The sequence below is a fragment of the Mustela putorius genome, unplaced genomic scaffold (assembly GCF_011764305.1).
Source record: "Mustela putorius furo isolate JIRA1106 unplaced genomic scaffold, ASM1176430v1.1 tig00003850_pilon_pilon_pilon, whole genome shotgun sequence".
NCBI lineage: Eukaryota > Metazoa > Chordata > Mammalia > Carnivora > Mustelidae > Mustela > Mustela putorius.
Window position 1 is genome coordinate 18,178,512 of NW_025422002.1, and position 13,635 is coordinate 18,192,146.

At 50.4% G+C, this 13,635-nt stretch overlaps 1 protein-coding gene across 11 annotated transcripts in view; it reads left to right on the forward strand.

Moving 5' to 3' along the window:
* The window catches only part of ZXDC (ZXD family zinc finger C), a 96,419-nt gene that overhangs the window by 25,208 nt on the left and 57,576 nt on the right, over positions 1 to 13,635 (forward strand). For 2 of the 11 annotated variants that reach the window (XM_045063400.1, XM_045063402.1), the window contains 3 exons: positions 7,611 to 7,678; positions 7,932 to 8,101; positions 10,161 to 10,585. The exons of 1 other annotated variant lie outside the window; for it this stretch is intronic. In XM_045063400.1, the coding sequence (XP_044919335.1) occupies positions 7,611 to 7,678; positions 7,932 to 8,101; positions 10,161 to 10,327 (405 nt within the window). In that variant the 3' untranslated portion in view covers positions 10,328 to 10,585. Of the gene's footprint in view, positions 1 to 7,610; positions 7,679 to 7,931; positions 8,102 to 10,160; positions 10,590 to 11,832; positions 13,513 to 13,635 lie in introns of those variants that run through there. 8 more of the 11 variants (XM_045063403.1, XM_004738704.2, XR_006601576.1 and 5 more) reach the window with 7 other exon arrangements.

The following is a 13,635-nucleotide window of genomic DNA, read 5'->3' on the forward strand; positions in this document are numbered from 1 at the left end:
AACTCTTTCTAGAAGAGAATTCTGGGAACGTTCACACAGGCACTCCTGAAAGAGTGGATTGTGAACTCGAGTGTCATGAAGCTCCTTGGTTGGTGGATGGGGTGTCTGGACTGCAGCCAGAGAAAGCCCCCTCTGATGGTGTGGGAAAGTGTGCGTCTGAATCTCTCAGGGCTTTCTCATACCCTGTGGACTCCGTTTAGGCACCCTGGAGGACAGATGGGGCCTGTGACGGCATGCAAAGTGTCTTGGAGGCTGTGGGGAGGCCGTCTGGTCTGGTATTTGCTTTTAGGTACCGGATGACTTTGCTCTAGCTGTCCGTGGTGGTTCCCTCTGCACTGCTGGCCTTCACCTGGCCAGGCTTAGACCCTGCAGGTTAGGGTAAGCATAGCATTTTTGCCTTGAACAGCTCTTTGTGGAGTGAGTCTCCTGGCGGTGCACTTGTGGCCAGGGCCACAGCCATCTCTGGTCATTGTTCCTATAGGGCTGAGAGTCTTTGTGGTCCCTGGACTGGAGCTGTGGTTTTGAGGGCTGGCATAGCCAGAGATCTCCTGAAGCAGGATACAGGGGCGTGGTGGTAGCCATCTTCCTGTTGTGCTGGTGGGGAAATGTGGCCTCCTATCCCTGAATCAGCTGTGAGTTGAGGTGTCCTGCACTGGGACAGTGAGCTGGTGATATTCATTTTCTCAGTCCTGGCCCTCTAGGCCCGCCTTTTACTGACGAGCAGCGGTCACTTACTTTGGTTTCTGTTAGCTGTATGCCTGCCCTGTGCTGTTCCCTGCTGGAGTGCATGTCTCGCTTCCTTTCTGTCTCCCTGGTAGATGCCTGTTTCCCTGTAGGTCCTCTCATCTCGCTGCCAGGGGAGTGTGGAAGCCTCCTGAGGGCCCTCCCTGGCAGTTCCCTAACCCCGGTGAGGAAGAGGCCTTTGTTTGTGAAAGATGTGATTGGCTTGGCCACGCATTTGAGATTTCTGCTGCCACCTGAGGTGATTTGTGGGGACAGTGCCAGGTGGCAGTGTCTGGGGATCAGAGCACCAACTCAGGAGTCCGGATTGCAGTTGAGGTCTGCTCGTGCGGTCTCATGGCCTTGGACAAGTGTCTGCCCTCTGGCTGCAGCAGCATCCTCTGTTACAGGAGGCAGCACAGGACCTTCCCTCCTAGGTGGTCATGTGGATTACACTCGAGGATTCTTGTCAAACAGCCCACTGCTGATTGAAGGACCCAGTGCTTCGTTGAATTCCATGTAGGTTTTGCTCATCACAACACATACTTCTGTACCTTCAGTTAGCCTCGTGTTGAAGCAGAATAAGGAAAACAGTGGCAGGGCTTTGTGTCTATGTGGTTTCGGGCCCCTGGCTCTTACAGTTCAGCTGACAGAGGTGGGAACCATGCCCTGGGAGCCCCAGCCTGCTGTCCTTGGCCTATTATGTGCTTTGGTTGTCCTGAACTATGGATGGCACCTGGGGATATACTCTGTCCCATAGCCTGTCCCCCTGGGAGCTCCTATACAGCCTTTTTCTGTGAAGTCTGAGTCACCCTTCCCGACTTGCTGGTTTGACCTTCACAGCCTCAGGAACTGTCTTTCCTAGGCTCCCAGGGTTGGCCAGCTGGCGCATTGGCAGGAGATTAGGTGGAGGGAGGAAGGGGGAACCAGGACCTGCTCTTGTTCCACTTTAGTGGGAGTTTTATGACAATGGCTGTATCTCCCCCGTGGTCTCAGTTCTTGCTGGGCAGCCCTTGACATAGTTCTGGTTTATGTGCACTGTCCGTCTTCTGGATTCTGGGTGTGGTGGTGCCTACGGGCCATACTGACTAGGGTGTTTGCTCCTTAGTGCACTGTCACTGGTATACATGTTGGCATGACATCGCTCTGGGTGCAGTACCTTGAGTGTTCCCGGGGCCCTGATGGGACCCTGATGGACCCCCTAACGTGAGCAGTTTCTCCAGGGCCGTGACTGCATTATGGCTGCAGTGTTACCCAAACCTTTTCCAAGGCCTCTTGCCACCACTGGCCCCTTCTGTTTCCAGGATGATGTTCGGCTTCATCATCAAGTATGGAGTGTAGGCCTATCTCTGTGTCCCTGGGAAACAGCTGTACTTAGGACACAGGTAGCCAGTTGTAGGCTTCATGGTAAGGCTCACCATTCTAGTCCTGTACCCAGTGGAGTAAAGAGTCAGTCGATATTTGTTGAAAGAATGATAAAACATGAAGAGACAGCTAATTACCAGACACATGTCAAGTAGCAGCCGTTCAGTAAGTGTACCCCTTGCTGCACCTGACAGAGGGGTGGCATTAATTCAAGCTGACTGTACACCCAGCGTGGTTCTCACAGGAAGCCTGTGAGATGCAGGTGCGCATACTCTGTTGTCTGGATGAGGAACCCAAGGCACAGAGAGATGCAGTTGATGGGGGCAGCACAGCTGATGGGTGATTGTGCTGGGGGTAGAAGCCCAGGCTGGCCGCCTCCAGAGCCTTCAACCAGTCTGTCACCTGTACAACACACAAGAACAGCGTGTCTCCCCTTCAGTGAGTGAAGCGGACATGGAACTCCCGGGTAAAATATTAGTACCTGGATTCCAGATGATTAGGGCTGGTCCAGGGTTGCAGGTGGGCCAAGGTTAAGCAGCTGTCAATGTAATTTGCCGCATCAGGAAGCTGGAGGAGAACCCTGCCATCTTTACTGACTCTGAACAAGGCAGTTGAGAAAATTAATCATCGCTGATTTTTAAAAATAATAAACCTTAACTAGGAACAAAAAAGTTTTCCATAATAATAGCAAGTTAGAATAGCAGTCAACATTATTTTCAGTGAGGAGATGTGTTCCCATTATAATCGGAAGAGGCAGCGAAGCTGACACTTCAACAGTATTGGACATTTTTATGGAAGCTTTAGAGAAACACCGATAAATAGGAAGATGTGATTACCTATCGATGATGATTATTGGGCTTAGAAAACCCAAGGGGATAGACTCAATTATAAATAAGGATAACTAAGTAGCTAATTGTACAAAAAGTGTTTGCATATATTACAGGAATAGCTTTTCTATTACAGTAATTGGAAAAACAGTAATGAAAAATAGATCTCACTCATAATGGCCATAAAAGTACTGAAGAATCTCAGTTTCACCAGTGACATATAGGCTGGTCCTGGGTAAGGCCCTGTCCACAGCTTATTATATACTTGGATGGAACACTCTGTTCTGTTAATTTACATCTTTTATTCAGTTCCTTTAAAATCCCAAAGGAACTTTTTAAAAGAAAAAAAACCCACCTGTCCATTTTAAGTTCATTTGGAAGAATAACTTCATTAAAATCTCCATGCAGACTTCAAAAAGAGAGGGCATGGGTCAGGGAGACCACTGCGCTGGTGATGCAGGCCTGCTGAGGAGTGTTGGAGATGAAAGTGGGCCAGTGCTCTGGTGGGGAGCAGGCCTTCTAGGCAGCTGGGGACAGCCAGAGCAGAGGCACGTGGGCCAGTAAGCAAAGGCTGTGCAGCCCATCAGTGGTTCTGGTAACGTGGGTTTACTTTTCAGGAAAAGTAATGGTGATTTTGTACACGCTTTCTCCCCGCACCTAGTTCTACCATCCAGGCAAAACCACTTCCGGTATTTCGATGTTGAACATTTTCCCAGGCGTATAAACTACACCTGTTACTTTTCTTAAAGAAATGATACACATATATTTTTATCTGCTTTTTGCTTTTAAACATGACTATTTTTCCTTGTGAATAAATACATGTTTGTGGTTTATTCTTTACTAGCCGTGTAGGATGGACCACTTCAGGACTATGAAGGGGTTAGGCTCCAGTGCCCTCCACCATCCAGGATACATAACAGGGCCAGCCTCCCATCCCTAGGAGAACTGGGGAATAGTTCTCCTAGGGATGGGACAGGTTACTGCGCTCTCTGGTTCAGTGAGGATCCTCAGCAGAGCCCAAGGTTATCAGGCCCCTCCTGCACACCTGGTGGGGGTAGCAAGTGAGCCATTGGAACCCACAGTATGCAGGATAGAGAGCTGACCATACTGAGCGCAGAGCCCTCCCGGGATGAGGAGGCCACATGCTTGGGGTGGTACTGGATTCTGTAGCCGTCAGCCTAGGGGGCGACTTCGGGAGGTGTGCCGGCAGAGCCCTTCGCCTGAGCCCTCACCTAATTCTGGTCATGGTCGTGCTGCACTGGTGAGTTGGGGACTCGGGGCATGCAGTGGCGTACTCCAGCTCGCTTGGCTATTTCACACCCAAATAGGGTTGTCTTTTAGGTCTCCTCAGCCAGAAGCTGACCTGCTGGTCGGCTTTATTCTTCTGTCCTCTCCCTGCTCTTTCATGTTATCAAGCACAATCCAGTGTTTGAGGTAAATGTTGAGATTACTGAAACAAAATTCAGTTCATTTGAAGATGACTTGCCCTCTAAGGTTTTCTGGATTTCTACTGTGAGAAAGAAGTTTTTTATGTTTCTTGACATTGGTCTGTAGGTTAAATTGGTCACGTTACATGCAGTGCTGTGACATCTTTTACTAGTGAGGACGGCTGTGTGGCCCTTGTAGGGTCCTTTGTAGAGGCCGTGGGTCAGCTTTAAGCCCTCCGGCATCCATGGCTTAGTGGGCTTGTATAGCCAACTCTGGAAGGGTGTGATTTTCAGACATTGTACGCGGTGATGGCACACTGTCGGATGGTACAATGTACCTTCTGGGGTCATGTAACCCAGCACCCTGCCCTGATGGCACCAGCAGGTCAGCAAGGTGTTTTTTCTCCAGAGCAGGGAGTCTGGAGGCCAGGTGCAGGGCGCTCAGCGCATCAGCTCTCGTTCCCCTCTCCTGGCCCTGCCTTCTTCCTTCGCAGCTTTCTCAGGGTGCCAATGGGGAGCGCTCAGCCTGAGCTCTGAGACCTTGGGTGCACCAGAAGACTTTGAAGGGGAAGCGAGCATGGCTAGTCTGAAGGGAGTCTGCTTTCCCATAGCCGTCTTCCGTTCGTAACCTTAGAGACTTAGGGTCCAGGACTTCTGCAGGCTCTCCTGTCCGCCTTTCCTTCATGACAGTGAGTCCTTCCCCACCACCAAGCTCTCTGTGGCGCAGCACCCCCTGGGCGCATATAAACGCAGTCTTCCAGAGCACCAGACCCAGGACACTTCAAGGAGGCGCCTTGTATGGATCTGTTCATGCAGGCATCCAGAGCGCCTCGGGGCTCTGTGGCCAGCTTGGCCTCCCTCATGCACTGGTTTTCCTAGGCGGGCACGTTGAGATGTTCTGAGGTGAGATGCAGCATAGGGGGGCCCGGGGGCGGGGTCAGCCCTTACCTTTCCCACTCTTCTGCTCTCGTCCTAGCAGCAGCTGCTTTTACGGGGAGTCCCATGAAAGTAGTGGTATATGTAAGCCCGAGCAGTTTCTTTTTAGCTCTGGGAACATTTCATCACCGGGCGGAGTTGTTAACCACAGAAGGTCCCAGAGCACCTGAGGTTAGGGGCAGTGATTCTCAGTGGAACTGTGGCATCTGCAGGAGTGACCAGAGCGTCAGGTGCCAGACGAAGGGACAGGCTGTGTGTTCATACAGTAATTAGCTAATACAGTTTAGCCTATGATGTGTCACAAGTGTTCTAGGTGCAGTCTGTCTTACTTCCTGTTACCAAACTACTGCCTCTTATGTCCCTTTAACAAAAACAGTTATGTTCCTGTCACTGACTTGTTTTTCAGCAGTGTGTACTGTTTGTGATAGAAGCCTGTAATGCTGGTGTCCAGCAAAATTAAGTGGGGTCTATTTCTGATGTTGTTCACATGGTTTTTACTTAATTTCCCCATCGTTTGTGTAGCATACATGCTAGCACACAGCTAGAAAAGGGACACAAGGCTTTGATCATTCTTCTTGCTTCGTAGGTAACGCAGAGTATGAGCTACACAGCTTTCATTGAATCCTTATGACATAGACGAGAAATGACTCAGAATGAGCTGGTTTTTATCTTACAAAGCTCAGTAATAATAAGCGTTAATATACATATTTAAATATTGCTTTTAAAAGTAGCTTAAAATGATGCATCACTTGATGCCTTCCTTCATTGATTTCATAGTGGCTTTCATAATATCCCTTGAACCATGTTTCAGTATGTTTATTTGAACTGAAAAATGGAATTGGACCTTTCAGGGGTAAGGAGCACCGTCCTCTGACAGTACTGCCGGTGCTGCGTGGGCTCCGAGGCCCTGTGCTCCCTTAGCTGCAGCTGCAGAGTGCTGCGATTGTGATGAAATGACATTTAAAGCACATTTGCTTTAATGTGCTTTATTAAAATACTTTTTTATTTGGAAAAAGGCTTCTGAGTCTAGCAACGAGGAGTACTGACCCCCAGCCCCATGAGCCTCCTGGAAAACAGGCAGACACGCTGTTCTCTAAGCGTTCTAAGCCTTTGATACTCCATCACTGTCAAAGTTTCTGCTAGGTTTGGTTATTCTGGCTGGGCTTGTGTTATTAATAATTGCAATGGTAACTTGATTTTTCACATGAAGATTTCAACTCCTGGAATGTATATTTAAGTTTATGTTAAAACTAGGATTTTAATTTACATACCTGTTTTTATCACAGGGAAGATGCTAGGGGATAAAAGACTTTAAAGCCCAACAACACATTCATGTGTAGGGAGACTAGCGAGTGACGAGGAGTTTCTTACTGAGTGGATCCCAGGCCGTAGCCCCTCACCCTTGTCCCAGCCCATCTGCCAGCTGGAAGCTGCACAGCAGTGGGGAGAAGCATGGACGGCGGGCGGAGCTAAGCCAGCAGGAGGGCGCTGGGCTCCCTGAGGTAAAGGAGCTGGTGTTGGTGTCAAGAACTTGCTCTGACGGAGGAGGCTTGTCCTGTGTGTCAGAGTCAGCTGTTCCTGTTTAAAATGGAAACTTGGAGTACAGAAACCTACACAAAGGATGCAGCCTCTCATGTGTTTCCTCTTTTCCCTGTAACATTAGGTCGTTAGACATTTTCACGAAGACGTGTTTTCTAGAAGTTCAGCACATCCTTCAGTTTCACTTGTTCCTTTTCATTTTATTAAATTCAACAAAAATCAGATGCTTTTATCCTTGTTAACTTATACGATGTTCACTGTAAAATTGTCTTTATGAAGTCACTCCTGTACTCCTATCCCGGGCTCTCCGGCCACAGCTGTCACGGCACCTGAAATTCCTTTGCACTTACTAGGACCCAGGCACTGTTCTCAACTTGCATCACATCTCTACTTAATCCTCCCAAAACTTTGAGGTAGGGAGTGTTGTTCCCATTTCACAGGTAGGGAACACTGAGGTGAGAGCTTAAGTTGGTTGTCCAAGGTCAGGTAGCAGAGTCAGGGGTGGAGCCAGGATTTAAATCCAGGCCGCTGTCCTTGGGGTTTTGTTTTGCTCACAAAGCATGTGAGTGTCAGAGAAACCCTTTCTGGGTATCTGGATTGTTCTGATTTTTCTTTGTACTTTATTATTTTTAAAAGTATGTTTTTATGAGGTCAACTGAGCGATGACTTTTGAGGAGGAAGCTGGACAAAAAACAGCCCAAGGGATTTGGTGGCTTATTGAGCACACGCCAAGGGGCCTGAGGGTGGGATGTGGTGGCTGGCTTCCTTCCCTTGTTCCTTTTCTGCGACTGTGTAGCCCTGCCAGCTGTCTGAGCTCCACCGTGTCGGGGATCTCCTGTGTGCCTGCAGCTCTTGGCGTTGCAGGTAAGGAGGAGCTTCTGCCCCTGTGAAATGGGCACTGGGGTTCTGATCGCTGAGTGTCCAGAAGACACATATGTAAGTTTGCTATGGTATCAAAATCTTGTTTTTTCCCACCTCTGAAGCCCGTGACTTTCCCTTTGACTAGTTTGAAGCCCGCAGGGCTGTGCACAGTGACGGTGGGGAGTCTGTGTCCCCAGAGCATGGCCTCCGTGAGGCACGGTACCCTGCATATGTCGGTTTGTCTTTTTCGTCGTAGGAGCCTCAGGGTCCGCTCAGAGGAAAATGAAAGGTGGCAAAGTCAGTCCTACTCACTTGCACACGAGCCAGCCTGGCTTGTTGTGTGGGAACCTTGTGGTGCCCAGTGGAGGTCAGCTAGCACCGGCTCCAGCAGCCGGAGTGCAGTGCGTTCAGCTCCAGCTACTGCAGGTAAGAGCCAGCGAGCCTGGAGGACGCTGGTCACAGGGCGGGAGCGGGGGCCAGGCTTCGGGCCGCGTCTCCCAGAGCCCCCATCCTCCAGTGCTCCATCTCCTCAGGAACTTCCCCCCACGCTGCTTCTGACGTCCTAAGTCCTGGATGATGTCTCCATCACCCCAGCTCCCTCTTTCCTCCCGCCCTGTCCTGCTCTGTTTGTCTGAGCTTCTGTCTTTACTAGGATTGATGCTTCTGTGTCCCCATGAGGTGAGCAGTGAGCCACAGGACACCTGGCACAGCCCTGCCCCTCCCTAGACCCCACTGCTCTTTTCAGGGCTGGTGTGAAGGGGCTTTGCTCACGCAGCTTGGTACTTCTGTGTCTGGGGAGCATCCACAGTGCGCCGAGGATATAGTCTTTATGTGCTAAGGATGCTGGCTCCCTACCCCCTCACCTGCCCTTCTTCTCTACAAAATGAGCCCCTCGAGGGCAGGCCAGCCACCTCTTGGGTTGTGCTGGGGCCTAGCAGGTGCCTGCAGCTGGCAGCCACCCTGTGAACGCTCACCGGACACACTGACTGCAGCTCTCTGGGCACCTTTGTCTGCAGTGTCCTTTTTGAGGGTCCAGCAGAGGGACAATGAATTGGGACTGTTTGGGGGAGAGAAGAGGCTTAGAAGCTGAGGCTATGTAGCTCTGACCTGGCCTGATCTCATTGCTACCTCGTCCCTGAGCATCTCCTGTGTTCATGGTACTCTGGGGCCATAGAATACCATGGGCCTGGGAAGGCTCAGATACCCAAGGACTTTTGAGTGCCAAGCTGACTCCGAAGAGGAGGGTGGCCAGATCCTGGGGATATGTAGTCCTGGTAGAGGCTCGTTGAGGAGATAGGAACAAGCTGGTTATGAAGAGTATAAAAGTGTGGATGGCCTAGGTGGAGCTTGGGGAGGGCCTGGAAGATGGGGCCAGTGAGCATCCTTGCTTTTACAGAAAACAAGAAGCTAATGTGAGCTTTTGGTGGGGGTGGGACCTGGGAAGACTGGTCTGCAGAGGTGAGCAGGAAAACAGGTCTCTTCTTTCCAGGTTTGGGGTCAGGGTGTTGGAGCAGTAGAGAGGCCAGCGCTGTCCTGAGATGGGGTCTGTGGAGGTGGGGGGAGGAGCAGCTGAGCCCTTCTGAACGTGCTCATGGCTGGCAGGTGAGACGTGGGGAAGGCGGGACTGGAGGTTCAGACGGAAACTTCATGGAAGCTAATACATTGCAGAAAAGGCATTCATTGGAAAGGGAGAAGTTGCTCTTTAAGACATCCAGTTGAAGGCGTGAGCCTTGAGGCAAAGAGAACTCACTTTGAATTCTCTACCTTTCCCTTTACCAGTTAGTGTTGTCTTGTCACTTAAGTACTCTGGGCCTCAGTTTTATTGTCTGTGAAGGGGGATGATAGTGCTTGGCACAGAAGGTTCTTGAGGCCAGGGAAGGGCTGGGCTGATGGGGGCGGTGGCATAGGGAGTTGAGTGGCAGGGCCGTGGGCTGCTGTGGGCTGGGTGTGCAGGTGAAAGCTGAAAGGTTAGATAGTGTCCCTTTTCTTACTTGCGTGATTATCTGGAGCCTATGTGCCTCCCTCTCTCCAGAGACCAGTGATCTTTTGTCCCTTCCAGCTTGACCATGGTTTGGGGCAGAGGTGGGCCTTCTTGTGTGCTGTGAGGTAGCCACTGGAGAGCTGCTGCGAGCCTCCGCCAGAGTTCAGGAACAGTCTACGGGAGGGAAATTCGGACCTAGGCTAAGGGGAGGTATTGAATGTGGGGGAGTTCCAGGGAGCTCCAGGCCTGGGAGCGGGGAGCAACCAGATGGCAGGTGGTACGGGCCTCAAGCTGGGAATAAGATGAGAGACTGAGGACCAGGAGGAAAGATAAATAGCCCCCAGCCCCTGATGCCAGTGACTGCTGGGTCCTCAGGCCTCACCTGGCTCCCTATGTGGTCTCGCCTGGAATTCAGGGGCTGTGATCAGAGTGATGGGGACTCCTCAGGCCGGAGTGAGGAATGTCGCTGTGCTTGATAAATGAAACATGCCATTGCCTCCCCAGGACGAGCCCTCAGGCGAAGCAGCCTCATCGTTGGTTCTCAGCCCGCAGCCTTCTGCCCTCCACCCGCTGTTTGCTGTCGATTTGCCCGTCTATGTCCTCCAGGTCTGGATGCCTTACAGCTCTTTGGGTCCGTTAGTAAGACTGTCAGGAAGCTTTTGGCTTTATGAGGCTTGTTGCTGAGGTGGGGCTCTAGTGGACACTCACTGAGTTGGTGGCTGGAATGTTTTGCTGCTTTCTAGAAAAGGTGGGTAAATGACTGAGGAACAAAAGACTAAGAAAAAGCTCAGGTTTGCTCCCCCTTTTAGCTCCTCCTTGTAAATAAGTTGAAATTTAATACGCTCAAAATATTTTCTATTTAGAGACTCTAGTCTCGGGACACCTGGGTGGCTCAGCCAGTTAAGCGGCTGCCTTTAGCTCAGGTCATGACCCCAGGATGTCCCATGTCAGGCTCCTTGCTTAGCAAGAAGCCTGCTTCTTCCTCTGCCAGCTGCTCCCCCTGCTTGTGCATTCTTTCTCTCTGACTAATATCTTTTAAAAATAAAATAAAATGCTCTTTGACTATATAAAAAAAATTTTCTAGTCGCTTTCTCCTATGGGAAATAGGCTGGCCAGGGTTTGTTTTTAAAGATTTATTTATTTATTTGGGGCGAGGGGCAGGGGCAGAGGGAGAGGCGGAGAAACCCAAGAAGATACTGCACTGAACATAGAGTGGACGCAGGGCTCGATCTCACAACCCTGACATCAGACCTGAGCCAAAACCAAGAGTCAGACGCTTAACTGTTTGTGCCACCCAGGCATCCCTAGGCCAGCCAAGTTTTTGACCTATGGGAAAACAGACGCAGGAGAGTTAGTTTGCTTAAGTAAGTGGATAAACCACGCATTGGTGGCAATAGGTAATTCAGATTTGGCTATAAAATAAAGTAGGTAGCTTATCAGATTTTTAACAGTTAAGCCTTAAATATGTATTTTTAAAAGACCTACAGATATAATTTTAGTTTTCTTGTATTCAAATTGGGCTGTTGAACGTTTTCCTTAAAAGGTCAAAAATAAATATCGAGTAAAGCGCTGGTAGTAGACAGAGCTATGGGTGGGGGTCCCAGGCAGCTGGAGTGGGGGTTCCTTCCAGTGCAGTTGGGGATCGTGTATTCAGAAAACCTCACGGATGTTGACTCCATTCTGCCTAGTATTCCCACTCAGGAGATCATTCTTAAATCTGGCAGTGTACACATAATTGGCCAAAAGATGTTTGCCATTGCCTCGAAGCTAATGCTGGGGGTGTGTTCTTCTAGCACAAGGAGGTGGGCTGGGTGGGCGGTCATGCAGCTATCCATGACAACCACAGGCAGTTAGGAACTGAGAGAGGAGCTTCCCCATACAGAACGGGGAAGGGCTATAAATTGAACGAGGACATTTCCGAGGAGACCTAGAACACAGTAGCATTAAGTTCACTTTGCCTTTTTGTTTACACTCAAGTTTCTTTCTTCAAGGAATATATGTGAAAATAAGGGGAAAACAGTTCGTTTTAGGAAAGTGGGAGGTGCCGTTGCTGGCCAGCCCTGTGGGTTATGATGCTGGTCATGTGTGGCTGCCCCGCAGCCTTCTGGGAGGTGGTCCTGCACTGCCCCGGTCCCCGGCTCTGCTCTGCTCCTCACCACTCTGCTTGGTTTTTCAGGAGGTGCTTCCTGCAACTGGAGGGGCTGTCGGGCCTGAGGACATGCAGAGTGTGGGGAGCACCATTAACCTTCGGGACCTGCAGTGACCACGGCCCTTTGCCCCAGGGACCCAGGGGCCGCACCTCCAGCCTGTGGCCCTGAGACTCCGTTAGGTGGTCTTACAGGCCTGGGGGAGATCCCACTAGGTTTCTGCTCAGGAGGCTCGCTGAGCTCCTCAGAGACTTTTGGGCACACTTCTCAAAAATGTTTTTTGTATGTTTTATCAGGAACCAGTTTGGGGCAGTATTCGTGGAAATCGCCTTATAGGAACATGAGGCAAGGCTTGCCCTCAGGGCCAAGCATATGCTTTTCCCAGACTTGGCTGCACACCGATGTCCCTTGTCCCATTTGAGCGAAGCCATGGAGCCCCTGCTGCATGAGAAGAAACTTAGGCAGGAGGTAGGGTGGAATACAGATTCCCTAGTCAGATAGGACTTCATCTGTGGTGAAAGCAGATGGGATCTTTCACCTTCCGTGCTTCAGCATTTGGCCTGAGAAAGATCTAGAAACTCTTTCCCCTTTCTGAGAGCTAGCAGGCTGGTTCCCATCCCCTGGGGTGGTGGCTGTGCTTGGGCTGATTCTGTCAGCCCAAGGGGCAGAAGTGGTCCCGTTGTTACAGTGAAGCCAAATTCGAATCCCTGTTTTGGCAGAGCAGGTGGGGGAGTTCGTGTGAGGGGGAAGGAGATGGGGGTGAAGAGGGGCACACTGGGGCCCTGTTAGCGACCCCTCTGCATGGAGGCCAAATGTAAAGCTCCTAATCTGGAGATGTAAACTTTACGTTTTTCTGAATTCTGTATTTGGGTATTCATGTTTAATACTAATTTGTTCATGGTTTCTAAAGTCACGGTCTGAGTCCTGAACATGACGTGTGGGGCAGTGAGAACGTGTGTCTGCTTGTCCAGGCTGTACACGTGCATGTTCTGTGTGGCTGTGCATTTTTACGGAATGCAGTCTGTCTTGCACAGGAGGCGAGCCGATAACCTTGCACATATTTATTTGTTTGTTAGTGGGACTGTCCATGGGGTCACTCAGAAATGCTGTTTTTCGCCGTGTGCCTTTGAGGCTTATATTAATCCAAAAACTGTTTTGGTTCTTGAATTTGGAATTGTCCAAACTCTGCCTATTCTTTGTTTCTTCATTTCTTGAGTTTTTGGCCTTGGGCTTTTGGGAATGACCCCAGCATTTGGTGGTGAGTCCTATCTCTGTCCTCTTCCTCTGACGTGCTGTCTCTCCAGGTGCTTCTCCACCCAGGGAGAACTCGGGCCCTGTCAGAAATGGTTTTTACCCACAGAACTCTGTGCTGTGTCACAGACTAAAGTTTTGTCCGCCTGGCCTCTCAGCCTCCAAGTCAGCAGCAGCCCCCTCCCTCCATGAGGAGCCAGCCTGCCTGCCAGGGTCGTCTTGGGGGCTGGGTCGCCTAGTGGCTGCACTGCCCTGTCCTTCTGTTGGGAGGAAGGGCCGGGCCATGGGAATGCTCTCACTGGGCTGGGTGGTTGGAACATTCCCCAGAACATTCTCCCGGGAATGTCCACCACTGATAAGACTGATACTGGCTGTCAGTTTTTTGGGCACTGAGTTCTGTGGTGACCATGGGCCCAACTTCTAGTACAAATGAATAAAAATTTTTGTACAGTCATGTACTGATGGCGTTACTTGGCTTTACTTCACGGGAGTGTGTGTATAGTGTGGACGTCATGTTTTGTTTTCAGTCAGTAGAGAGAACCCTCTCACCCACCTAGCTTGTTGCCTCCTTTCTTGTCTCC